At 45.6% G+C, this 27420-nt stretch overlaps 2 protein-coding genes and 1 long non-coding RNA gene across 8 annotated transcripts in view; 2 read left to right on the forward strand and 1 right to left on the reverse strand.

The window, feature by feature from the left end:
- The window catches only part of BCCIP (BRCA2 and CDKN1A interacting protein), a 163241-nt gene extending 159964 nt beyond the window's left edge, over positions 1 to 3277 (reverse strand). The window contains exon 1 of the mRNA XM_085606244.1: positions 3132 to 3277. Coding sequence (XP_085462370.1) covers positions 3132 to 3257 — 126 coding nt within the window. The 5' untranslated portion in view covers positions 3258 to 3277. The remainder of the gene's footprint in view (positions 1 to 3131) is intronic.
- On the forward strand, positions 2764 to 3197 carry LOC146867547 (uncharacterized). Its single transcript, XR_014961783.1, has 2 exons — positions 2764 to 2902; positions 3062 to 3197. It is a non-coding gene; the product is annotated as an uncharacterized LOC146867547 (long non-coding RNA).
- Positions 3278 to 3311: 34 nt separating the features above from the next.
- UROS (uroporphyrinogen III synthase) overlaps positions 3312 to 27420 on the forward strand; it is a 426340-nt gene continuing 402231 nt past the window's right edge. The window contains exons 1-2 of one of the 6 annotated variants that reach the window (XM_085606250.1): positions 3334 to 3482; positions 19536 to 19655. In XM_085606250.1, coding sequence (XP_085462376.1) covers positions 19608 to 19655 — 48 coding nt within the window. In that variant the 5' untranslated portion in view covers positions 3334 to 3482; positions 19536 to 19607. Of the gene's footprint in view, positions 3483 to 3707; positions 3832 to 19535; positions 19656 to 27420 lie in introns of those variants that run through there. The other 5 variants (XM_085606246.1, XM_085606249.1, XM_085606245.1 and 2 more) reach the window with 5 other exon arrangements.

A 27420-nucleotide genomic window follows, 5' to 3' on the forward strand; every position in this document is an offset into this window, starting at 1 on the left:
TACTCTTATCAAGTGCATAATTTGAATTGAGCCACATCCAAGTGTTTATAGCGGGCACAATTAGGTTATAGCTGAAGGCAGTGCGAGTTTCTCTCAGTGGGGCAGTAGGGTGTTCAGTGGGGGAGAGGATGTGGCACTATGGCCAGAGCTGTCGTATTTGGAACTGGGGAACCGGGTTCAGCCTTCATGACCAGTCCACCAGACCACTCTACTGAGGGAGCACATTCCCATGCCAGACCTTAGAAGGCCCCATTAGACCTTAGAAGGCTTGATGTCTTAGCACAAGCAGGTGTAACCTAGTGGTGTCAATTGTGGGTTAACCTTGAAGGCCTGTCCACCACAATCCATACTGAAGTTCATCTCCAGTCTTGCGGGCAGGCCTACGAAGCAGCACACCATAGAGCAACAGTGATCCAGTCTCTGTGACTCTGTCACTGAGGTCACATGAACCTTGAGCAGGTTAGGGCGATGCGAACGGTGTGACCGCACTGGGTACCTATTTCGGGTGGGTGCATAGTGTTTGCAAGTATATTATGGTTTAAAAATAACTTGCTGCCTCCTTCCTGGCCTCCAGCAATTTTCAGAAACAATAAAAATGTCATGATAACTTCGGTGATTAATGTTCTTCCTAGAGAGAGATCGGAGTTTTGTCTAGTGGAAGGGTTGACTCCTGGAAAGGTAGCACAGAGGGTTAATGTGCCTGCTGCAAAGAACATGTACCATGCAGATCACAAAGTGCACTGCTTTAATGGGGGGGGGAAACCATGATGAATGGTCATTTAATGTCAGCTGTAGATGATGGATCCCTGAACAGTGTCATGTATGTGCATGTTTGCATTGTGCGGAGGGGATTACCAGGTAATTATTCACGCAGCTCTCTGATGGATGTCACATGCAGTTTTTCTGAGTCCCCAGATAGATCATGCAGTCTGTGTGTTCTCTTTTGTACTGCCAGTCACTGGTGTATTCAACTGTGTAGCCTTGGACCGTGTCACGTATGTGCATGTAACTTGCATGATCGAGGTAACTATTAGCGGCGATACTACGTGTCTCTCGGACCGCTTTCAAGTGCTCGCCGTCCTTTTTCCCCAGCAACCCCCTCCCTCCCTAGGGGCGGCAAGCGGAGGGATAGCCCCGGGCGCCTCTAGCTACGGCTCTGGAGGAGTTGTAGGGAATTCGAACATCCAGTTAGAGGAAGGGACGGTTAGTCAGCAGGAAGATTGTGTGCATGAAACACGAGGAGGGACAGAAGTAGGGGAAATAAAAGAAGTGGTGGAAAGAAAAACAGCTGAAAGTAAAAGTCAAATTGAAACAGAATCAGAGGACAGTGATGTAGAAGCACCAGAAAGTCGAGTCCTGAGAAAAAGAGCATGGAGAGCTGAGAAAAACGAAAAGGGAAATAAATTGAAAATATCCGCAAGAGATGAAATCTGGCCAAACAAAATAAAGAGATTGCGATACCGACTGACACGAGTAAATTCATCCAGAGCTGAACAAGTGAATGAAGTATCTAATCAAGAAAAATTTAAAGACGAGGGAAAAACGACAACAGAAGAAAATAAGAGAACAAGAAAACCTAACCAGAAGTATAAATAGCCGGAATGGTCATAAGTGGCACTGCCTGAAATAAAAAGCGGCGGATAGCCAAGAAAATCCAGAGTTGACTGTACCAGAAGTGGTTGAGGAAGACAAAGAATTGGAAATCCTGAGTTATCTTGTCCGACATTGGAGAAGAAGCAGATGTTCAGGAAGTTCTGTATCAAGATTGTGAAAGAAAAGTGAAAGACGATCAAATGCCAAACTGAAAAGACCAAAAAAGTGATACCAATGGGAAGACTATAAATTACTGGAAAAGGCATAACTGATAGAACCAAGTAGGTGCTTAGAGCCTTGGGTTAGACAAAACTAGTTGTGAAGTAGAAGAGGCTAAGTAAAAAGACACTGATCATTTTTCGAAATGGGAAACACAGAGAATAGAAAAACTAAATGTGTATTTCTTAGAAGGTGGTTAAAAATGTGTTGTTGTACAGGATTACTAATGCTTATATAGAGTGCTTTGGCTTTGATGATCTCATTTAAAGTTACACTAGAAACAATAGGACATAGTGAGAATAAAACTAATGTAGAAAAGTTTCAGAACGTATATCCGACTAATATAGATAAAAATTATTTACATAAAGACAGGTCTATAAATGATTTCTCTAACAATGTATTTTCAAAATTACTGTATGAATATGTGAAGACAATGGACATGAGGGACTGCTACGTCATATCATATTCACCCAGCGCCTAGACGCCTCGGCATAAGTGCGCTTTATAAGCCCTTCAGTCAGTCAATACAGCATCCCACGCAGGGCATGCGCTTCCCAGGCACGACCTAAAAAGCAGGTAACTTGACAGGTATGCAAATGTACAGTGGTAAAGGTAGTTAAAAATCAACCTCTTCCGTTAAAAAAAGCATTTTAACATCTTCTCAATGTAGATGTGCATTAGACAAATGTACATCTTCATTGAAACAAAGGTCCTAGAATTATAAACAGAAATCGAGGTCAAGGACACACTCCGTTTGTGGATGCTCAAACTTGTCTAAACGAGGGGAGCATGTCTTCTCTGTGCAAAAGAAACTGCTATACTGGGAAACAGTTATTGAAAAAAAAAACACGCATAGGCAGTACACATCAGTGAACAGCTGTTTTTCAAGATGGCCACCACGTTGTCCCGAATACTGAAACACGTTCTCGTTCTAGTTTCCTGTACGTGCCAATTGCTTCCAACTTAAAGGATAAACAGTGCCAGCAAGTGCGAGCCGCGTGGGTCTCCAGAAGATGTTGAACTAATGTTCTTGTTATCCGGTTAACCTTTGAATTATTACATTGTAGGTCGAGATGCGTGTAGATAGCAGGTAAACGTAAGATCTATCAGCTAACCAGCATAATAAGCAAACTACGATGCTAAGAAATACCCCCCACGGCGAACAGTCGTCGTTTGAGAAATTAAAAGGATAAACTACGGACAATAATTTTCAACTATAGCAGATAACTCTTGCTTTCACTACCAACAGACGCCCCTCGCTGCCCCCCGAAAGCACCGCCAGAAGGGAAGAGACAGAGCACCCCTGCAACTATACGGACCTCGTGTGTTTCCTCCTCTGAATCTGCGTCCTCTTCCTCGGAACTGTCATCTTCCTCGGAGTCGTCTACTTCCTCACGGTACTGCTTCGTCGGCTCTAGAGCGGGTTTTTTCGGTCTGGACGCCATCCTGTTCAGCAGTGAAGAGGACGGAACAAGCAGCGAGAGTCATAGACATAGAAGAAAGGAGACTGGCTGAAACATTCTCCTCCCTCGCCGTCACTCGGCCTCTCAGGGCTCAGTCTGCACTCTCATGGCGAGAGCTGCCAGGACAGCTGTAGGAGACGCTGCTCCGTACTCTATTGAATGGCACAGTTTGGGATTCCCGCTAGCTCTTATTTCTGTGCTTTTTAGGTAAACGAAAAAGCAAACGGTCATGGTTTACAGCATTGCGTGGCAATTCCTGTACTGTTTTGAAGTGTTTGTGATTTCATAATTGTTTTTAATTGCTGCTTTTTATTAGCCATTCACTTTAGTAAAAAAAATAACACGTAGTTAAACGATGGCAACTGTCAGGAGTCCGTTCACATACGTCCTCTTTCTATGGCTATACGAAGTACTTTAACTACGCCCACCACAATTACACTGTTTATCCTTATGTAGAGGTTGTATGTTCTTCCTGTCTAGTGGCATGGTGGTTATTCGATATATTTTGATGCACTGCGTACCTAGCATGTTTACCCATGTTTCCCTTCTGTAATCCGTAAGTTATTATCAGGAAGTTGCATTCGTTTGAACATAAACGTGTATTTTGTATGCAAGTTAGATTTTTAGAGCGATTTCAAGTTGCCCCACACTAGATGTGAGTGGTTCATGCAGTCCTGGTTATTTCCCTTGTACTTGCGCACACGTTGTTTTGTTTTTCCACTGTAAAATGAGAATTCTATGTACTAAGAGCCCATAACAGCAGCAAAACGAGATGACACAATTTAAAGATTACCACAATTTAAAGATCCCTGGTTATCTATATTATGAATTATTTCACTGGAATTATGTGGCAGGATTGAATGGTGTGTGATACAAGTAAAAACAAGTCATTTGACACATTGCGTCATTAGAGCAAAATTAAGCTGTATAGTAATGGATATTAATAACTCACTGTTTTAACATTCTGACCCAATTCATACAAAGGTGATATCAACACTAAAGAATGTACGTAAATTTCGCAAGAAATGTATTTGCATCATAGAAAAACATTTATGCTTAAATATTTCTTACCGTTTCATGTTTTTATGTAAGTGTTATTTTTATAAGAAGGCACTTTAAAAAATGCAAGACCTTAAAAAGTGATGAACATGTACGAGATTATTCTAAACTGTAAGTTTCCTCTTAATGTAACTGATGTTTGAAGAAAGTATGTGATCTAAACAAGAATATGGATGAGCAATGGAAAAAAATGTACGATAAATAAGGAGCTATTCTTTTCATATATTTGCAATTACTGCAAAATCCATAGCCAAGTGTGCAGTATTCCTTTATCACCAACAACTTATCTAAATGTGCGGATATTGGTCCTGATCTGAATAGACGAAAGCTCTCGGGTGTCTGAGTTTCATATTTGAGATTCATGTATGCACAGAAGATTACCCGTATACTGTCCATAACATGGTTTAACTTCATTGTTGTATACGTTTGTGCCTCCACTTGGTTTGCCTGTTCAGGAACCTCGCATTTCCCAAAAAAATGAAGAATCACAACTGTTAGACCTTGCATCATTGGCGTGGGTCTCCCTTCCTCTTTTCGTTTCCTATCTTTTATGTTGGCAGGATTTAGATGCTCTAGGCACTGTGCCACTGCTAATCAGTGCCACAGCGCGAATGCTCCCCGTGTAAAGATGACTGTATAAATAAGGATAACCATAATGCCTAGGTCTGTGTAGTATGTTCTAATAGCGAGTTACCCTCCATTTCTCTGTTACTATTGTGAAGCTATCCGTTCTCATAGGCCAGAATGGGCAGGTTGAGGATTACCTTCTATAATCCTATCTGACCCCCAGAACCTGATAGGAACTTCGAGTTTGGTATGTTTATGCTCGGGACATTGAGATACACCTTTTAGTAAGAACCATTTATATATCCCATGTTCGAAAATGCCTCTTCTGGAAATGCAGTATTTTCTTGCCTGAGCTTTCCTGTAGGCTTTGCTAGTATGTGTATTAGCCGTCTGGTTTTGGAGCAGCAGGGCCAGCTGGGTCAGACCTGGCTGGAGAGAGAGATTGGTATTCAGAGCATGGGGAGGGGTGACTCTTTGATCTGAGGAAGCCTGTGCCTGTCAAGGTGAATGATGGCTCCATCCCCCCACTGGGCGTCTGATAGCAGACCCCCGCATTCTGAAAGGGTAGGATGTCGCCTCGTAAACCAAGTGCTCCCCGACCCCACGATCTGTCTGAGTGAACAGAGGAAAGGACTTTTGAAACTTTCACCAAGCTTGCTGAAGAAACTACCCGAGGGCCTGAATCGAGAGCGCCTCCTGCCGAAGTCTCAGGGACATTAGACTTCACCCCGTCAGCCGTCGGAATTCCTGTGCGAGGAATTCTGCTTGAGCATTCCAGAGCCTCTAGTTCTACTGTGAGGAACGCGGACGGGGAACTTTTTTTTTTTTGTGTTCATTTTTCAAAAACCTTTATTGATAGTTTGCACAGTACATCAGTGTAATGTCAATCAACAATGTTGTTGCATGAATAGTGCGCCAGTATCTTACACCTTCCTGTACAAATTCATTACATAGGATCAACATCCCCCCCCTTATCCAACCTATATAATACTCCATCCAACGGTCATAGGGTAGCACAGGAATACAGTGTACAGATAGCATCATGTTCCCTAGAGTACAGGGCCTCTGGATTCAGCGGTATGCAGACCTCATACTCCCGATTGAGATCAGCGGGGTGGGTTTGGCCTCCCCCGACTGTGGCAGGTACCTATAATCTCACCGTGCCCCTTGCCAGCATCATTAGCCATGTGCTTCCTTTTCATTGCAATCCAATAAGGTCTCAGAGTCTGTTTGTGGGGGTCCCAAGTGGTTGCCAGTACTGACCCCCTTTTCGGTTCCCACCCCTTCACCTCCCGGGCCCTGTCCCTGGACTGCTGCATTCCCCAGGAGATAGGCAGTCAGTGGCCCCCAAATATTTTCATGTGATCTTGCCACGTAGACATTGTTATTTATCCAGTCCTTTCAGTTTCACTTTCTACGTGCTCAGGGGGCTATCTCAGCCCCCTGAGCACGTAGAAAGACGGGAGAGGTATCGTTGGAAAGGGGAGAATCAGTGCATCCCTGCTTGGGGATCGCCACAGGAGGGCGATCCCCAAGCAGGGATCCACCCACTAGACACCAGGGAGGGGGGAGCGGCTCCTTGGGCAAGAGCCTTTGCTCCCCCAAATATCGTTGGCACCATTGAATCTTTTTGCCCCCGCTGGGGGGCAGATGGGGGCATTAGCCCCCAATCTGCCCCCCCCCCCGGGGAGGCAAAAAGCCCACTAGACACCAGGGAATAAAAATAAAAAAAATAGGGGTGGGGGCTGCCCAAAACGGGCAGGCCCATGCCCCCACCCCACCCCCCAATTACTACAGTCTTTCTGCCCCCCCCCGGGGGGCAGATGGGGCATTGGCCCCTAATGGGCATTGGCCCCTAATCTGCCCCTTCGGGGGGCAGAAAGCCCACTAAATACCAGGGATTCGTTTTTAGTTTTTTTTGTAGGGTGGGGGCTGCCCAAAACGGGCACACCAATGCCCCCACCCACCCGCCACCATTACAGCCTTTCTGCCCCCCCTAGGGGGCAGATGGGGCATTGGCCACCAATCTGCCCCCGGGGGGGGCAAAAAGCCCACTAGACACCAGGGAATAAAAAAAAAAAAATAGGGGTGGGGGCTGCCCAAAACTGGCAGGCCCATGCCCCCGCCCCACCCCCCAATTATTACAGTCTTTCTGCCCCCCCGTGGGGCAGATGGGGCATTGGCCCCTAATCTGCCCCTTCGGTGGGACAGAAAGCCCACTAAACACCAGGGATTTATTTTTAGATTTTTTTTAGGGTGGGGGCTGCCCGAAACGGGCTCGCCAATGCCCCCACCCGCCATCATTACAGCCTTTCTACCCCCCCTGGGGGGCAGATGGGGCATTGGCCCCTAATCTGCCCCTTTGGTGGGGGGGGGGGGCGGAAAGGCCACTTGACGCCAGGGATTTTTTTCGTGCAATTTTCTTTAGGATGATGGATTTTATTTAGGGTGGAGGCTGCCCGAAACGGGCACGCCAATGCCCCCACCCCGCCACCATTACAGCCTTTCTGCCCCCCCTGGGGGGCAGATGGGGCAGTAGCCCCCAATCTGCCCCCCCCGAGGGGCAGAAAGCCCACTATCCACCAGGGATTTTTTTTGCGCAATTGTTTTTAGGGTGTGAGCTGCCCGAAACGGGCACGCCAATGTCCCCACCCTCCCCCCCACAAAAATGACAGTCTTTCTGCCCCCCAGGAGGCAGATGGGAGCTGTAGCCCCCAATCTGGCCCCCCCTGGGGGGCGCAGAAAGCCCACTAGAAACCATGGATTTTTTTGTTTTATTAGTGTAGGGGTAGGGGCTCCCCAAAATGGGCATGACAATACCCCCACCCCACCCCCAGAGAACCTCCAGTCTTTCCGCCCCCCGGGAGGGTAGTTGGCGGCAGCGGCCCCTGATCTGCCCCCTGGGGGGGGCAGAAAGCCCACTAGGCGCCAGCGAGTACGCAGCCTTTTGTTATGCGTGGGGGTGGGGGCTGCCCAAAATGGTCATACCAATGCCCCCACCCCCACAAAAAATAGCCACAGTCTTTCTGCCCCTTTAGGGGCATATCGGGATGAAACCCCCTTCCCCGATTTCCCCCCCCCCCAGGACGGCAGAAAGCCCACTGGGCTCCAGCTTTTTTTTAACAATGTGCATACCTCTGGATTTTGGGCCCTAGCGCAGTTGGCACGTAGGCAAACCTAGCAAAACTGTACATTTTTTAAAACTAGACACCGAGGGGAATCCAGGATGGGGTTACTTGACTGGCTCTCACCAGGTTCTGTTACCCAGAATCCATTGCAAACCTAAAAATGTGTCCAAAATAACAAATTTTCCTCACATTTCTGTGGTGGAAAGTTCTGGAATCTGCGTGGGTCCACAAAATTCCACCCACCCCGCGTTCCCCAAAGTCTTCCGAGAAAAATGGTACCTCACTTGCGTGGGTAGGCCTAGTGCCCGCGTGAGGCAAGGGTCCAAAACCAATTGAGGAGACATCAAAATTACCTATCACGAGGAGGAGCCAAGATGGCGACCGGGACGGCAGCGTAGGCTCCCGGCTCCGTGAACCTCCGCATCCCGCACAGATATCCTGCATGAGATCCTTAGCCTGCGCTATATGCCCGTGTTGGTGAATGAGAGCGGCAACCGATCGTGTGACTCCGAAGTTTCTGGCGGCGGTATCGCCGGAGAAATGTCCATTTAAAGTTTGCGGCCTGTGCAACCCTGGAACCGGGACCTCGAGTGGATAACATGGCCGGGCGGCAGTTCAACAACAGCGGCCTTTGGTGACTGGGTGGAGTCGGACTAACCGGAGCGGTGAGAATATCGGCCTACATTTCGCCGTGGTCGTTCCTACCACTAAGCGTAGCGGAACGAGTGCATGCCCGAGGTGGCTAATCCAAGATTCCCCGGTGATTGCCTCAGCCTTCGCCGGTGAGCTGCCCGGCCGCCGCCTGCAACTCGCCCTGATTCTTGCGGACTGCTCCCGGATTTTCGCGGGCGCAGATCCGTGGTGGGGATGATTGCTGCCCGTGACCACACACCGGGTATATTTTTTGCCTGCCCCCGAAACCCTGACTCCAGTGACATGGAACCTGAGGCGCTTGTCCCTGAGTCCTGGTCCCAATCTGGGTTGGACCTACCCAGCGCCCATCTTGACAGGACGAAGTCTACCATCCTGTACACTGGGTCGCAGCACGATTGGAAGTGTGCGACTATGAGGAGCGTAGCGGAGCGAGCGCCGAGAGCTGTGCTGGGGTATGGTGATCTTCTCGAGGCTCTCGGTGCCCTTCATTCCACCTTGGTTCACGGCGCCTGGGTATTGGGGAGTAAGCTTGATGGGGTGGCATCAGCGTCGGAACAGTTGCTGCCTGCCTGCCCCCAGGTACACGGGGACTTCCTACACCGCACACAGGAGGACAGTGTCGTGGCCGCCCCTGTGGATAGTGACCAGCTGGAAACTCCGGACAGTATCTCAACGTGTGATCGGCTGGCTGTGGGTCTGGTCTGTCCCGGAGGTCTGGGACCTGAGTGGGGGGGGGGGGTGGCCTTGTCCCGTGTGCGGCCTCCGGCAACCCAGGCAACATTCCAGCAACGGTCACCTGCTCTGGCTGATTTCGCCTTCTTGGACCTTGTGTGCAGTGCAGATCCTGGGGCAGCACTGGGAAAGACGACTCTCCATACTGCTGACTGTGTTGGTGATCAGAGACTTCCACCCTACCTGTGTGTGTCGCTTCCTGTTCTTTTTTGGACGCTCCTCTTCTTTGTAGCATTGGACATGGCACTGGGTCGATGGGTATGCATGGGTAGATTCGCAAAGAGTGGCCAAGGATAAGGCTGATCCTTCAGAGGTGGTCATCTAATAGGCGGGCGGGCTCAGGGGTTGCGTGCTCTCACGGCATAACTGTTAGTGTAATAGGCGCATAATGCTCCCCATTCTTCTTTGATTTGGTCGATTCTGTGTTGCTTATTGTTTGCTTTGGGGGGAAACAAATTGTGCGGGAGGGAGAAGCCGGGGGCATGTTTTGAAGGCCCTCCTCCAGTTTATTAATATTCTCTCTACCCCCCCGTCTGGTGGGGTTCTTTTCTTACTCCTCTTTCTCTGTTTCTTCTATATTTCGGGTCTGGTTCCGGGGCGACAGGCACGCTGCTGGGGGGGGGGGGCCGTACTCATCTGCAGAGGTGCAGGGTGGGGGGTTGGGGGAGGGGATCCTTTAGTCTTTAACCCCTTTTTTTCCATGGCCTCCTTTTTCTTCTCTTATACTTCTTTGTCTTTCTTTTCTGGGATCAGCATGGTAGAACTCCTTCGTCGTTAATCGCTGCGTTTTCATGTGTGCCACAATTCCCGTGGTGTTTTCTGGGTTTTAGGGCAGGGGACTGCAGGCGCAAATGGCCGTGATATTCCTCCACATCCTGAACTTTTAGTTTCAGTGCCATTGACTAGATAAATTGCTGTTTATTGTTGACGTTTATTATTCTACCTGCCATTTCTTGCTGCCGGGAAACTGTTCGGCACCTGATCCTTCCATCCTCCCTTATTATAAAATGAAAACCTTTTGTATCCTGGTCTCCTACTTGGGCTGTTCAGTGGCCGAGAGTATACCAGCATGGAGATTCTGCTCCCCGAGGTGCTGCCTGTGATAAATATTGATTTCTGTTACTCTGACTGCTTAGCGGCCGGCCCCGGGGGTTGTAGGCCCATACTTGTTATTGGTTGAAATGTCAATAAAGGTTTTTCAAAAAAAAAAAAAAAAAAAAATTACCTATCACAAAACAACCTGGTTTTGCAAAGGGGGTCCCATGAGTTTTTGGCCCCGGGCTTGGAGGCTATCTAGGGAAACCTACCAAACCCACACATTTCTGAAAACTAGACACCCTGGGGATTCCAGGGAGGTATGGCTTGCGTGGATTCCCCAACGTTTCCTTACCCAGAATGCCCTGCAAACCTCAAATGTAGCTGACAAAATCACCTTTTCACACATTTTTGTGTGGGAAAGTTGTGGCATCACCGGGCTGACACAAATTTCCTACCACCCATCGTTCCCCCGGGTCTCCCGATAAAAACGGTGCCTCACTTGTGTGGGAAAAAGCTAAAATTGGGGTTTGCAGGGCATTCTGGGTAAGGAAACGTTGGGGGATCCACGCAAGCCATACCTCCCTGGAATCCCCAGGGTGTCTAGTTTTCAGAAATGTGTGGGTTTAGTAGGTTTCCCTAGGTGCCGGCAGAGCTAGGGTTCAAAAACTACAGCTAGGCACTTTGCCAAAAAAGGGTCATTTTTCACTATGAAGTTGAGGTACCATTTTTCTTGGAAGACTTTGGAGAACACTGGGTGGGTGGAAATTTGGGGATCCAAGTAGATTCCAGAACTTTCCACCACAGAAATATGGGGAAAATGTGTTTTTTTGGGCAATTTTTGAGGTTTGCAAGGGATTCTGGGTAACAGAACCTGGTGGGATGCAGTCAAGTCACCCCATCCTGGATTCCCCTGGGTGTCTAGTTTTCAAAAATGTATAGGCTTGCTAGGTTTGCCTAGGTGCCGGCAGAGCTATGGTTCAAAAACTACAGCTAGGCACTTTGCCAAAAAAGGGTCATTTTTCACAGCGAAATTGAGGTGTGTCCACGTTGCGTTTTGCGCCGTTTCCTGTCGCGGGCACTAGGCCGACCCACACAAGTGAGGTACCATTTTTCTCGGAAGACTTTGGGGAACGCGGGGTGGGTGGAAATTTGTGGATTCATGCAGATTCCAGAACTTTCCACCAGAGAAATGTGGGGAAAATGTGTCTTTTTTGGCAATTTTTTAGGTTTGCAAGGGATTCTGGGTAACAGAACCTGGTGGGAGGCAGTCAAGTCACCCCATCCTGGATTCCCCTGGGTGTCTAGTTTTCAAAAATGTATAGGTTTGCTAGGTTTCCCTAGGTGCCAGCAGAGCTGGGGTTCAAAAACTACAGCTAGGCACTTTGCCAAAAAAGGGTCATTTTTCACAGCAAAATTGAGGTGTGTGCACGTTGCGTTTTGCGCCGTTTCCTGTAGCAGGCACTAGGCCGTCCCACACAAGTGAGGTGCCATTTTTCTCAGAAGACTTTGGGGAACACTGGGTGGGTGGAAATTTGGGGATCCAAGTAGATTCCAGAACTTTCCACCACAGAAATATGGGGAAAAAGTGTTTTTTGGCAATGTTTTAGGTTTGCAAGGGATTCTGGGTAACATAACCTGGTGGGAGGCAGTCAAGTCACCCCATCCTGGATTCCCCTGGGTGTCTAGTTTTCAAAAATGTATAGGTTTGCTAGGTTTCCCTAGGTGCCGGCAGAGAGCTAGGGTTAAAAAACTACAGCTAGGCACTTTGCTAAAAAAGGGTAATTTTGCATTGTGAAAATGTGGTGTGTTCAGGTTGGGTTTTGAGCCATTTCCTGTCGTGGGCACTATGCCTACCCCTACAAGTGAGGTACCATTTTTATCGAGAGACTTAGGGTAATTCAGATTTGTAAAGGAACTGTTATTACCTATTGACTTTCGATGCATTTCTGCCTTCCAAATGAAAGACATTGTGTAAAAAAGAAGTCATTCTAAAAAATGACTGATAATTCTCATGCTAGTATGAGTATTCCCAAATTCGGAAATGTGCAAATATCTACTGTTTCTAAACTCTATATTTTGTTCCCATTTCAGAAATACATAGGTGTCTTTCATACCGATTTTCCCATGTACACATTTTTACAGAATAATTACTATATACCTGGTACATAATAAAAAACCATTGCAAGTTGCTGCTCAGTTTTTGGCTATGGGTTCATCGTGTTCTTGGTGAACCTACAAGTCCTATATATCCCCACAACCAGTAATGTCCAGCGGATGTAACGGTATATTGCTTTCAAAGAGCTGTCATAATTAGAAGAAGTTACAGGTGAAAATGTTGACACAAAAGGCGCTTTTTTTCAACAAATGTTCAATTTATCCTATATTTAACTGTTAGTTTCTATAAAGAAACCTTGATGAAAAATGCCAAAACTGTGTAAAAAATGTTGGGTTTCTGACAAAAGTCTGGTATCCCCTAAAAGCTGGGAAAATGGTGATTTCAGCCCCACAAACCCTTTTTTGATAACACTTGCAGGGAAAAACCCAGATGCTGTCATTTGCAGCCCGTTTTTCCCATTATCCCCCCCAAAAACTAAATTTTTCTGTATTTTGGCTCATTTCTGTGACCCCTCCAGGGGAATCCACAAACCCTGAGTACCTTCAGAATTCCCATGATGTTGGAAGAAAGGGACGCAAATTTGGCGTGGATACCTTATGTGGTCAAAAAGTTACAGGGGCCTCAGCGCACACTACCCCAAATAGCCAAAAAAGGGCGTGGCCCAGGAGGGGGAAAAGGCCTGGCTGCGAAGAGGATAATGTCCGGTGATTGGTGCCATGCTCCAATTGCTTAGTACTGTCTCTCTTGGAGGCTGGTTGGACTCTGGTCTGGTATGAACTAATAAATCACAAATGTTTCTAGTTCTCTTATTAGGAAATCTGTGTTTGGACCATTTCATGGGGCCGTAGGTCAGGATACGCAAAAGTAAGACATGTGATTCATTCTCCTCTGATTATATGCATTGTTAACCCAAGTGAATATAGAGTAATGTTATTAAATATAAAAATACCTACTATTAAGCAGTTTACCACTAAAAACAAAATTACCAGCACGCTGTAAAGCATTTGTAGAGTACTCACAATCCCTGATAGGTTCTCAAAATGCTTTTATTAGCATTGGCTCCTGTGCGCCCATGTGATATTTCAGGCTTGATGTAGGGCAATTGGTTGTTGAATGACCTTTTAGGTGGGGCACTGTCAGTGCACCTCCTGACAGCTTCTTTACCTCTGTGCTCGTGTCTATAATACAGCACGGGTGCAGAGGCAAAGAAATTGCCTCATTTCCATGGGACCACGCCCCCATGCAAATGAGGGAACACCCGCTGGTAATAGTGCTGCTGCAACATGTGCACCAGCGCTATCTGTATTACAGAAAGGGCCGCAGAAGCATCTGCGGCACTTTCTGTAATACCAAAGTGCCTCGGGCCGCACAAGGATCTGCGGCACTTCCAAGGCGGGCACACATGTCCGTTGAACCCCTGGGGCACTTTCTATAGTATGGCCCCTGATGTACTTTCTGATTTGTTCAATAAACTATGATGTTTGATTTGATCTTTGAAGTATGAGTCATTTTAAAATCTTGAATTCAAAAATGTAAACCAGTGGTCACTATCTGAAACTAATACCAGATCCTGAATTTTGTTTTCTGTGCAGTGCCTTTTAGTCTGCTTTGTAGTCAAATATTTTCTGCTCAGGCTATGTACTGTGTTTAAATGTACGATCACTGTTTGCCTTGCACAATGCAGTGTCATAATCATGTGTAGTATGTTCCAGCCAGCCAGACAGTATAGTTTGAAAGCTGAATTGTTCTGAACTATACAAAAGGACCATATTTCAGTGCTCTTTGTGTCTGACTTCTTTTTTGTCATCTGAGCTTTTGATGATGGGATGCTGTGGTAGCACCTTTTGAGCTTGCCAGGTATCAGGGGAACCATCCAGCAGTGGATCACTTTTCTTGCAAAATGGCAGAACCCAACAGGTAGCCATTCATGCTGGTCTCTTGAAGGTCATAACTGTTTTTGGGTTTTGCATTTGCCACCTAATCTGCTTCACATATATATTGAGCATCCTAGCATTTTCATTGGGTAGCATGGTCAGGATTTTCATCAAATCACATGGTCTGCAGTGCAGTGAATATGACCAGATGCATGCCTCTTACAAAGCAGGTTTGAAACAGCCTTGATTCACACACAACCAGCTTGTCTGAACTGGCCATGGGTATGGAGAAAAATTGTTTGAAGCTCATTTGGAACAAAGCAGGACTAATGATTGTGGAACCTGCGAAACACTAAAAGGGTAAAGGGTGCTGTAAGTTGCCATTGATTATTAGCATTGATCCACCTTCCTTTGCCCAAGCATGTGGCTGCGATGGTTAGAACAGACTGTATTAATCCCAGACTTGTGCTTTCTTCATGCAGCCCTCTGAACATACTTATTGGTCCCTGCCATTGTGCCAGTATGTGTGAACTATGGGTCTGTCGTGTAAGGAGCCGTCTCTTCTGTGTGATGAAACCACAACTAGTACTCAAAAGCTGGGACAAAAGTCTTTCTTTAATTGTATAATTCCACCTTCAAGTGACCTGGCCTGGTTACCTCTGATCTTCCACCTAAAATTCAACTTCACTCTAAGGGCATTTTAAGATCTACATGTGGTGCGTGTTCAGTTTGCAGGCTTGGCTAGTACTTGTGCTGCAGAGGATTGGTACCTAGACAGTGGTTCCTAACAGTTTGACTTCTGTGGGCCCCCGCTTAATAATTACTGGAACCAGAAGACACCCAGTGACTAATTATTGGAGTCCAGGGACTCGCATTGAGTCATGACTTGAAGCCGGGTACCCCATCATAAGCATTTTTGATGATTTGAACAGTAAAACAATGCACACAAAATACAGACAAAAAAGCGAACATTTTTATTTGATTCACAAACGTATATGACAAAATCGAAAATTATAATTTTAATGGGAAAGATGGACCTTTTCTAAATTGAATTGATGCCACTCGTCACCTATACTATATATCCTGTTTGATGCATTTGCACTGCTCCCAAGACTCAATGTGAGGATACTAATTAAATTTTTAGCCTCCAATTTAAAATTCCCTCACATTTACAGAATGTTTTAAAAGTTTCAGTTTTAAATGTTTCTTCTTGCATAATATACGCTTTAATAACCTGTTAACATTATTTAATTGTCAAAGCAGTCGTGGAACAACTTAGTAGGCTTTGCAGACTCCCTGGGATCCCTGGACCTCAGGTTAAGAACTACTGGGCTAACTAAGACAGTACGGTCTAGGTGCCTCTAACCACATCAGTTGGTTTATGGGCAACAGCGGAAAGTTCCCTACTCCTGAGACCAGCAGTGAAAGAAAGATGAGCCATTTTAGCCAAGCTATTTGCCAGTCCCGTGACAGTACTTATTTATTCTGGGTGCTTTTTAGGTCTTACCTGCGATAGCACATGCACTCTCTCTTGCAAGAGGTATTGTTCACAACAAGTGGCTTGCAGCCTGCCCATCACTTAACGCTCTTTGGCTTCATTGTCACTATTATTTGCTGTCGTCTAATTAGCCAGCGCTTGCTGGCTTCACTTCCTCTTCTTTCAGCTGGAGCACAGACCAACTACTGATTGCTTCAGCTTAATTGCTGTCTGTCCGCAGATCACTCTGTGATTGAGGTGTACTGCTTTTATATTTTCTTCTTCCCTGTCATCATTTTTGAACCTCTTGCCATTTGTAGCTATGTTTTACTATGTCACACGCACTTCAAAGAAGCCCTTCTCTCCTTTGAAATGGACGTTTATTGTGATATAAGCTATCTGTTTTGTTGTGACAACTTTTTCCAAATGTATTTTACTGAGATATGGACATGGACACAGTTGCTTTTCCATATGACATATTTTTTCTCCACTCATGGGGAGATTGCCTGATTTGCTCAGAATCGCAGGGATGTTGTGCCAAGACCTAACAAGCATTAGCAAAGCAAATATGTCTTCCCTTTAAGACTATTGGCTCTGCCATTGCCTTTTGTTTCTGATGTACAGCATGGGCATTAACCGTGTTGGCCATAAGCGAGATCTATTGGCCATGTGTTTCTAATTAGAAACACATGGCCCCATAAAGACAAGAGATCCCCATGCTCCGGCTCCAGCGCGGTCCTCTTTCACTTTCGGGACCGCGCTTGTTTCTTTTCTTTGTGAACCACTCTCACTGCAGGCACGACCTGTTTTGTTTTATTAACGGAGCATTGCTCTTTAATGCGCTTTAAATTTTGAATGCAGTACTAGGCTGTACAGAGCCCTCATTGCTGTGCGTGCGCTACATTAACGGATATTTGTTTGTTGTGTAGTGTGCAGTACTGGGCTATACAGAGTCCTCATTGCTGTGCGTGCGCTACATGAATGGATATAATAGGCTCTTGCTCTACAAGGTCTTTTGGCTGTTTGTTTAGCAAATTCATACAGCGCAAACTGAACTCAAGAGTAGTAGAGACCTTTACAAGACACCCAGTTACATTACACAAGAGCACATTCACACAGTAACACATTGCCTTTTAGAAGGCACGGGAGATTAACTAATTTGCCCAGAATCACACATTGGTAAGCCAACGCCGTGACTCGAACAACACCCATTTTCGCCCGCGACCATCATGCGTGATTAATCAATTAATCGCACATGATCATCATGCGTGATTAATCAATTAATCTTCCCATGGTCCCCCTGTTTACTAAAAACGGGGTGCTAAGGAACATTGACATAAGCTATAAGAAGGGACCACCTCGTTAAATCTGTTTCGTGTTCTATCTACTCGCCGTTTTTTGTTTCTAATATACGGCCTCTTTCTGCTCTCCCATGTGCCCCCTTCGAGATCCTCCTCTCCTTCCGCATTCTGCCAGCACCCTCCTACCCAATAGTCATCCACCACCACATCCACCACCACGTCCACCACCGCCACGTCCACCACCATGTCCACCACGTCCACCACCACGTCCACCACCACCACGTCCACCACCACGTCCACCACCACCACCAAGTCCACCACTACCACGTCCACCACCACGTCCACCACCACCATTCACCACCACCACCACGTCCACCATCACCAGGTCCCCAACGTCCACCACCATGTCCACCACCACGTCCACCACCACCATGTCCACCACCGCATGTCCACCACCACATCCACCACCACCACCTCCACCATGTCCAACACCATGTCCACGTCCACCATCACGTCCATGTCCACCACCACCATATCCACGTCCACTACCACCACGTCCACTACCACCACGTCCACTACCACCACGTCCACCACCACCACGTCCACCACCACCACGTCCACCACCACCACATCCACCACCACCACATTCACCACCATGTCCACCACCAACACATCCACCACCAACACGTCCACCACCACGTTCACCATGTCCACCACCACCACGTCCACCACCACCACGTCCACCACATCCACGTCCACCACATCCACGTCCACCACGTCCACCACCACCACGTCCACCACCACCACCATGTCCACCACCACATCCACCACCACGTCCATCACCACCACCACATCCATCACCACCACCACATCCATCACCACCACCACATCCACCACCACGTCCACCACCAACACGTCCTCCACCACCACCACGTCCTCCACCACCACCACGTCCTCCACCACGTCCACCACATCCACGTCCACCACCACCACCACGTCCACCACCACCACCACCATGTCCACCATCACCACCACGTCCATCACCACCTCGTCCATCACCACCACGTCCACCACCACCACGTCCACCACCACGTCCACCACCACGTCCACCACCACCACGTCCCCCACCACCACGTCCCCCACCACGTCCACCACCACCACTACGTCCACCACTACGTCCACCACCACCACGTCCACCACCACCACCACCCGTGGCAGGTAAAGTGTCATTGGAGGGCAGGGGTAATAGGAGTGTCAACCCCGGCTGTACATGGGACATTTAAGGATGTATTTGGTGCTAGAAGATGGTAATAGGAGCTAGAACTTCATTAAGTTAAAGCCATTTGCTTTGCTATACAATACTATTAGCAAGCAAATGGCTTTAACTTAATCAAAGGCGAGACCTATTGCATTTTCAATGCTTGTCTTTTAACTTGTTTGTCCGTGCCTCCATAGGCTCTATAATAAATAATGGAGATGGAGATATTGTTTCAGAATAACAGCCTGCAGTGCTGCTCATGTGTTCATTTAATCACGTTTTGCATGCTTAAATAGAAACAGGTAGTTGTTCACTTGACTTGTTCCATAAGTAATCTGCGGCCGGCTTGTAATGAAAATGTGGCTGCGGAGGCCAGGGGTCAGGGCAGCCGTGCATGCTGTTATAAGTGAAGCGCGCGACTGGCAGAAGCCTGTGCTGAACGGGCAAGGTGGACGATGACGCACATTTAAGACGTCAGTGCACATTGGGGCTGCTGATTTGCCCACAGCAGTGCTCTTGCCTGAGAAGCGTTATTTTCATCTCGGTCTTCACGCAGTCCCTCTACAATTTGAGTTAAATTATAACCGTGAAAACGTAGAGTTCCTTAAAAGCCAAAATGACTAATCTAATTTCTAACACGGTATTTGCGATAAAGTATATGTATGAAGTTTTTACTTTATATTTTCATTAAAAAATAAAACCAAATTGATCCTTTAATTTGAACGTTGATTAACCAAGACCGTAAGTGTTCAGCACCTGGTCACTGCTTGAAAACTGTTTTTATGTGTCTGTCACATTGTGGAGACGAGGGAAGAATGTGGCGAGGGTCATGTTTTCATGGCCTCTAGGCTTATCAGAGATGGTTGTTTCTGTGGTTAAAGCCCTTTCCTCTTGCCTTGGCTTGGGGAGGCATAACTTGTTGGAGTGGGCAAGATTGCTTGGTGGTCTATAATTTTTTTTATGGTACCTGATGTTTGATTAAGGCTGGTCACCAAACTCTGAAGTGCCTGCTAAAGATGTTAGGATTCACTCGTACATGTTTTTTCAAACTCATAGGAATGAGGTTCTAAGCTGTGACTTCCTCCATTGGGACTTGTGACCGCCATTTTGCACAGTTACCTGCCGCAAATGCAACAAGCCAGAAAAGCTTCCTATGGTGCTGTTATTGTCCTCTCTGTGAGTACTTTCTTATTTGTGTTTCACTTTTTTATGGCATATAAATGAAAAAACATATTGCAATGGGTCTGTATAACAATTCCACCACTTCACAGCGCGGTGATAATATTATAATGTGCCTGCAGACTACAAAGTACAAATATAGTCCTGCATTACAGTTTCAAGGATCTATGTCCATAGAGGTGTCCATAGTGGTAGCAGTGTGCACTTCCATTCTGACTGAAATAAGGCTTTGCGGGTGAGAGGGGGGCAGTGATCTTTTTATGCTAACTGAACAAAGTATACCACTAATGAGCCTTAAGAGCAGTAACTATAACAATCACAAAACAGTAATTGTGGTCTTCTTCTTGATTCCTTATAGGGAGCTTGTCCAGGTCAGTGGTGCAATCACGAGGAAAATGCTCAGTAGACATGACTCACTTGATGTTGCTGAAAGTACGATCCCGTGATCGGGGAGAAGGGAAAGAGGGGTGAGCGAAAAGAGAAAGTGGGTAGGAGAAAGGGGAGTAGGGCAAGTGGAAGAGCCTGCGCGGGGACAAAGAGAATGAAGGGGAACTTCGAATCGTTGGCCTCTGAGAACTTCACAGTATGTAGTTGCGAGGGATGTGGATCCCACCATCACCAGAAGTATTCACATTTGCCCATGTTAGCGCTCATTTGGGCACTCCCTCATCTGGTCATGTGACTTGAAGTGGCTAGGGTACAATGGTTGCTTAACCGAGGTTCTCATTTGTATGGAGTACACTCACAAAAAATGGGGGGCATGGGTCAGCGCAGTATTTTGACTGGGTGTTGGGAGCAGATCAGCAGGGTGGCCGTAGTGGTAGGTCCTGATTCTGAGCCCCATCGTAGGCATTAATGGGACTTCTTGACAGTGGGGTGGAGGAGAGAAAGGGGGAGGAGAGGGTTATGTGTCAAAAGCATCTGGCTAAGATTGTTAAATGAGATTGAGAATACATATAGACCTTTAGATTTAAATCCATTTAGACTGTTGCGTCCTATATAGCTGGGGCTGGGTTGTCAATGAAAGGCAATTTGATTTGTGCGAATATTTCCATGTTGTCCTGCATTTTGTAGATAAATTGTTAAGTGGCTGCAGTTTTACACATTTGCATCAGCCATTCATTATGAGTGGGCCTCTGGGGTGACCACCAGTGCTGCAGAATATAGATGTTTGCTCTAGTTATGGCAGTGGCCAGCAAAGTCTCATATGACAAGTTAGTGTCGGGAGATCAATCATATCATGCAGTAGGACTAGTTTGTGAGAGGGGGGGGCATATCTAGGGTCCTACTTCGGTTGTTCTGGACTCATGACCAGTATCCGTATAGGTCCGGCAAGTGCAGATTATATGGGGCGTATCGCAGCCAGGTTGGGGACACCTCCAAGTCCCCAAATTGATACATTTAGTTGGGAACGTTTAGAATAATCTGCATTGGTTATGGCAATATGTGGTTCAAGATTATCTGCTACAATTCTCTCCACTCTCCAAAAATATTTGAGGAGTTTGGGTTTATTATTGACATTTGTAGTCTGTTTATGGTTGCATTTGTTTTCATATAAAACAACTGTAGTGCCTCTCTTTTATCCCACTTGATTTTGCATCCTGCTATTTCTGTGAAGTCTTAGATAATTTGTGTGATTGCTGGTAGTTAAGTGTGAAGGTCAGTGAGGGTAACTAGGGTGTTGTACGCATATAGAAGTATTTTGGAGGGGCCTGCTGGCGAGAGATTCCTGCTATCTTTCCATCCTGTTGAATGGCCCCTGCTAAAGGTTCCCTGGCAGGTTCCCTTAAAAATCTAGGAATGACTCTCATAGAAACTCTTAGCAATTAGCCTGTGCTGTGGGGGTTTCGTATAGCTATTGGAGTTTGATGATGAAGGCTTCCCCCAATCCCATCTTCTGGAGAGTGTGAAACATGTATTTTCATTCAATTATACCAAATGCATTTTGATCGTTGAGAGAGAATGCTAACATATCGTCTGGAGAGTCTATAGACAGCCATAAGACGTGGGATAGAGTACGCTTATGGTAGCAAGAGGTCTTGCTTGGTACGAATCCTACCTGCGATCCATGGACAAATATGGGAATGACCTTTTTAATGCGGGTGGCCAGTATTCCTGCCAAGATCTTGACGTCTGTATTAAGTAGGGGACCTGGGAGGTATCTGCTGCATATCAAGAGGTCTTTCTGTCACTCGTTTGAAGAATTTTGTAAAGTAAGCATGTTAGTTGAGTCCCAGCATACGTGTTTCTGAGTGGCTGCTTCTATAGACCCTGGTTTTAAAACGTTAACATTTGTTTGTAGAGATTTTATGATCAACCACTTGGCTACTTAAAAGGCTTAAAATTGTATTTGCCCACCAGACCACTGAGATCACTTTACAAGATGCTTTTACTCTGCTAAGAGCTACAGTCAGATGCTTAACGCAACTAATTGGTTTAATCATGGATTCTGTAGCCCAGCAATATCCGGAAGAATGATGTAGTCCCAGGTGAAAAGTGGGTGGGTCATGCCAGGCACTAAGGGCTTTTTTTTTAGCCAAAGGACTCAGACCTCTTTACAATAAATGAAGCTTATTTCCGATCATACAGGTGATGGACTCTGTTTGAAAAAATGTCTGAAGCAGGTGTGAAGGGTGTATACATCTGTCTACTACAAATTTAATTGTTTTAGGTCATACAGTTCTTTTCCTTCTGTAACACCATCTTAGAGATGGAAACCTGTCCTGCCTTGTCACGTGCAACTGCTCATTTTAATCGTTATGAGAAGGCTACGGGAATACCGGAATAAGGTTTGCTGTGACACACAACGTTATCAGTTGATCAGTGCTGTTTACATAGATTTTAAACACACCTACAGTTAGGCTCCACCCAATGTCCTGATGGAAATATCAATTGATGAGGTCAGAGAGTCGAAATGTATTGATGCAAAACTGTATTCCACCTTAAGATCTCTTTGGTAGTAGCGTATCAGGTGTTTAGCTTTTGAATAGGAACTACTCGCATCCTTCAATTCCATATTACTTCTCATATAACTGCACTTTCTATACAGCACCTCACTTATTTTGAGTTTGGTTTCATCAACCTAAGTTCTCAGATCATATGATGCTTCACAGGGGCAGCATTTCCGTTATAGCAGAGGAGCGTCGCCCGCTGAAGTGTCCCCAAAGAAAAAAAATTAAATGGTAATGAAGCTAATTCATTACCATTTTATTTGTCTTCTTGAACAGAGTGTTCAGTAAGTAAGTAAGTAGCATATTTAAAGATCGCACGAATGCCGTGGCGTCTTGGCGCTGAGAGAGACGTATCGTGTTTTGTCTGAGCAAATAATGAAATTATTTGGGGGAAAGAGCCAGGTCTTGACCATTTTCCTAAACTGAAGCCTTTTAGGCTGTAGCCTAATGGTGATCTGCAGTCTGTTCCAAACTTTGGCTGCCCGGTGGTATAGGCTTTTCCCTCCCATCTGGCTTTTTGGATATTAGGGACCTGAATTGGCTGATATAAGATTCCTTCGCGGAGAGTACCAGAGAAATAGTTTCTGCATGTCCAAGGCTGAGTCACTGTACGGTGCCTTATGTACCAGACAGAGGGATTTAAATGCCACACGTTGCTGAATCGGAAGCAAATGGAGCTGTCTAATGCTACCGCAGATAGAGTGGTATTTAGGAATGTCAAGTAGCAGTCGTGCAGCGGCATTCTGCAGTGACTGTAGTTTAGTTATCTGGTACTTGTCAACGCCCACAAACAATGAGTTACCATAGTCTATTTTTGAGAGGAATAGCGCACTTATCTGTGTTTTTCTGAGATCCTGAGGAATGAAAGGCATGATCATACGTAGGATCTTCAATAAAAAGAAGCATGAGGAAGTCAGGAGATTAATCTGTGCTGTGAAGTTTAGCTGGTTGTCAAACATCATCCCAGGTTTCTAGCCTTGGCAGATGGAAGGGGGCACTTTCCTGCCACTACTGGCCACCATGCTTGGTTCTGTATAAATGGCCCCTTACCAAACTGGTAGCTGTGATTTCAACACTCGATGAGATAGATATAACTATGTGAGTGTCGTCCGCATATGATATCACCATGAAACCATGCTCCCTGATTAACTTGGCTAAAGGGTAACATAGATGTTAAAAAGAGTCGGTGATAATGCTGAGCATTGTGGCACCCCACATTGGAGGCAGAAATTCCCTGATTTCAAGTTGTCCCAGCACACCGTCTGCTCCTTAGATGTCAAGAAGGAGGGAAGAAGGGTTAGAGCTGTCTCTTTAATCCCTATTGCCTTCAGCCGCCGCGTTAGCACTGCATAATTAATGGTATCAAACGCTGCTGATAGGTCAAGATGTATAAGTATGGCTTTTCACCTGCCCATCCAGCTGTTTGCGAATCTCCTTTTTGGCCATAATCAGGGCAGATTCTGTGGAGTGGTGTGGTCTAAAGCCATGTTGGGTGAAGTCTAGGAGGTCATGAGAATCTAGATAGTTAGTTAGCTCAGTATGAACTGATTTTTCTAAACTTTTTATTGCTCTCAGAAGATATTATATTGGACGGTAGTTCTTCACCTCTGTAGGGTCTAAGGAGGGTTTCTTCCAGATGGGCCTTATACATTCTTTTCTCCAAGACACGGGAAAGATCCCCGAACTATTCACATCATTAAGAAGAGGGGTTAGATGGATGCTAATCTTTTCTGAAACCAGATGTAATATAGCAGGGTGGCACGGGTCAGTGAGCGAACCTGACTTAGTTAGTAGCAGCAGATTATTTACTGTATCTGCTGTTAATGTCGGGAAATTGTACAGTTTGCTACAGGTTGGGTTCTCATGGATAAGGTTGTCATTATTTTTGGTTAAATTAGGGGCTATTGTTAAGAGTTCATTGTAGACTGCTTGTACTTTGGTTTGAAAATAATTAGCAATCTTATTACAGATTGTTTGATCTGGTATGAACTGGTGGTCCTGTTGCGGCTTGGACAGGACAGTGACTGCCTTAAAGAGCTCCTTAGAAGAGTTCTTAGCTGCGTCTATTCTGTTTGTGAGACCGCTCATTTTGGCTTTTTTGATTGCTACCTTATATTCCTCTAGGGCTAAATTGTAGACTGTTTTACCTTCCTTGCTGTACTCCGCCTTCCATTTTTGCTCTGATCGTCTACATTTGGCTTGAATGATTTTAAGATCAGAATCGTACCAGAGTGCTGAAGCCTGACTTCTTCTCTGTTTCCTTATTTTTTCCAGGGCCAACTGGTCTACTACTGATCTAATCCATTCATCAATGTTGTTGGCTGCCAGGTTGTTATCTGATACAGGCATAGGGGGATTCCTATCAAGGAGCTCTTCATGTTTTTGTATTCTGTGCCAGGGGCGAGCCTTGACCAAGGGCCGTCTATTTAGGTGGGACCTGGTTTTCTCTGGGATCAGTATTTTAAAGTAGATAGCTTTTTGACCTGTCCATGGTAAGGGAAGAATTGTATCTAATATGATATTGGGATTATTGGTAAAAATGCCATCCAGGGTGTGGCCAGCCTTGTGTGTGGATTCCGAGATAATTTGGGTCAGACCGAATCCCGCCAGGTTGTCCAGCAGCACGGCTGTGTCTCCATTATTATTGGATTCGAGGTGAAAATGAAAGTCGCCTAAAATTGTGAAAGTAGGGATCTCTACACATGATTCTAAGAGAGTCTGGAGTGACTGTATAAATGTGGACCTTAACTCCGGCGGTCGGTAGAGAAGTAGTCACGGGAAGGTCCAGGTGTTATTCATTTTAATATTCAAATTCATGGCTTCCGCTTCAAGTTGTTGGGTAGGCTCAATGCTAATTCTGAAGCAGGAGCAATATAGTATGGCAATGCCCCCCCCCCCCCCCCCCCATTTTTCCCTTTCCTGTCTACGCAGGCCACTTGATATCCTCCCTGTAGAGCAATGTTCCAGTCGGGCCCAGAAGTATCATTATCCCGTGTTTCTTTCAAAAAGACCAGGTCTGGGTCAGACAACAGCATCATGCATTCTAACTCATATTTATGCTTTATCTGACGCACCAGCTTGTACTTTTAAGCACTGCCGGCAAAGGACAACTAGAGCACCGACCTGTTCCAAGGCGGGCCCGCTCTTACATATGGGCACCGCAGGTTGTGATCGTCTAAGTTCAGTTGAGTCTATTTTATGTTAAAACAGAGTGCAACAAAGTGCAAAACGATGCAATAAAACTATAACAAATCAGTTAAGGTACTTGCATTCAGTTAAAAGTACTTGCATTTGCATGGAACGCGAGTTCAGCGTTGCTACTGCTAAGGACGGGGGGGCGGGGCTGCTGCTGAATGGCAGCAACAGGGAGGAGGGTGGGCTGACTTTTGCACTTGTTTAAAATGCACATGTCTCTTTGGCTGTCCATCTTGTGACGGCCAGCCACACATGCCCACTTTAAACCTCTCAACCCCGCTGTCTTAAGACAGCGGGGTTGAAAGTAAGTGCACGCATTCAGTGCCCTCGGTAGCGCAGACAGAGACTGCTCCCTCCAATTAGAGAGCTGCTCTCATGAGCATGAGAGCAGCGCCAGGATTGGCTTGGGAGCCTGCCTCGAGGAGAGAAGACAGCGGAGGACTATGCTCATTGCAGAAAGTTAAGTGTTTTATTTTACTTAGTGTATTTTTATTTCCACGCCCGCCTCATCACCCTAGGGACATGCCAGCCGCCACTAATGTTTCATTAAACATGGTACATTTTATAAATAAAAGAATTGGAGAAAGTAAACTTCGGTTATTAATAACAATATAAAATTGTAGGTTAATCTGATAAAGGTTCAGACAGTACAAAATATCACCTTTATTGTTTTGTACTGTCTGAAAGTGTATCAGTTTATCATATCATTTTATTGTGCTATTAATTACAAAAGGTCCCCTTCACACTTGATGCCCCTCGGGACGCTTACCTCTACAGTAGATTTTTCTACTTTGAATACCAGAGAAATGAAGAAATACAATGTTGAGCTGTAGACTGGCTAGGAAAATAATCAATGCATGGTTCTTTCTAGACTAATTTCTGATGTCTTGACTGTGGCAAATATTTTACAGAATCAGTCTTTCCTGAAAAATAGACTATATTACACATCTAAAAAGATCTTTTGTTTACTGGGTACTTCCAATGTGATGAATTAAGGAGTTTGGTTGAACCTGCAGATTATGCAGATGTATTTATGAATTTGAGGTGAATTTTGTTCCGCAAACTTTGGATATAATTTCAAGGAGATAGCACCCTCGGTTGCAGTAATAACGCTAGGAAGCAGCATTGAAAGGGATCAGAAGAGCTGTAGGAATTTTGTGAGTAGTTGAAAAAAGATTGTAGATGTTGTGAATTGGTCGTTTATCTCCGATGTATGAAGATTAGAGAAATGAAAGTGGCTAAAATAGAAAAAAACAATAGTTTATCTAAAAGATTTAGGCCATTTGTGAGCCTGGGTATATGAATGAATAAACATATCACTTTTCTTTCTTGATTATTTGTAATTGTGTTCTTTCAGCTAACAGACTGTGTCTGACTATGAAATAAGCAAGAGAAAGTAATAAAATATGTTTTTGTAAATTAATTGAACATGCCTTGGCACTGTAGGTGGCTTTTTATGTGAGGCTGTCCAGCTGTTTTTGTTCATTCTATGTCCATGGAGAAAAGAAAAGCAGTATTAATTTTCACTGTAAGTCATCCTGCTGTTTTGTTTTTCAGGTAAAACCAAAGGGGATGATGGACGGAGTGTTGAACATTGCAAGCACTCACCCCCAGTC

Source organism: Triturus cristatus, chromosome 1_2 (assembly GCF_964204655.1).
Source record: "Triturus cristatus chromosome 1_2, aTriCri1.1, whole genome shotgun sequence".
Taxonomy (NCBI): domain Eukaryota; kingdom Metazoa; phylum Chordata; class Amphibia; order Caudata; family Salamandridae; genus Triturus; species Triturus cristatus.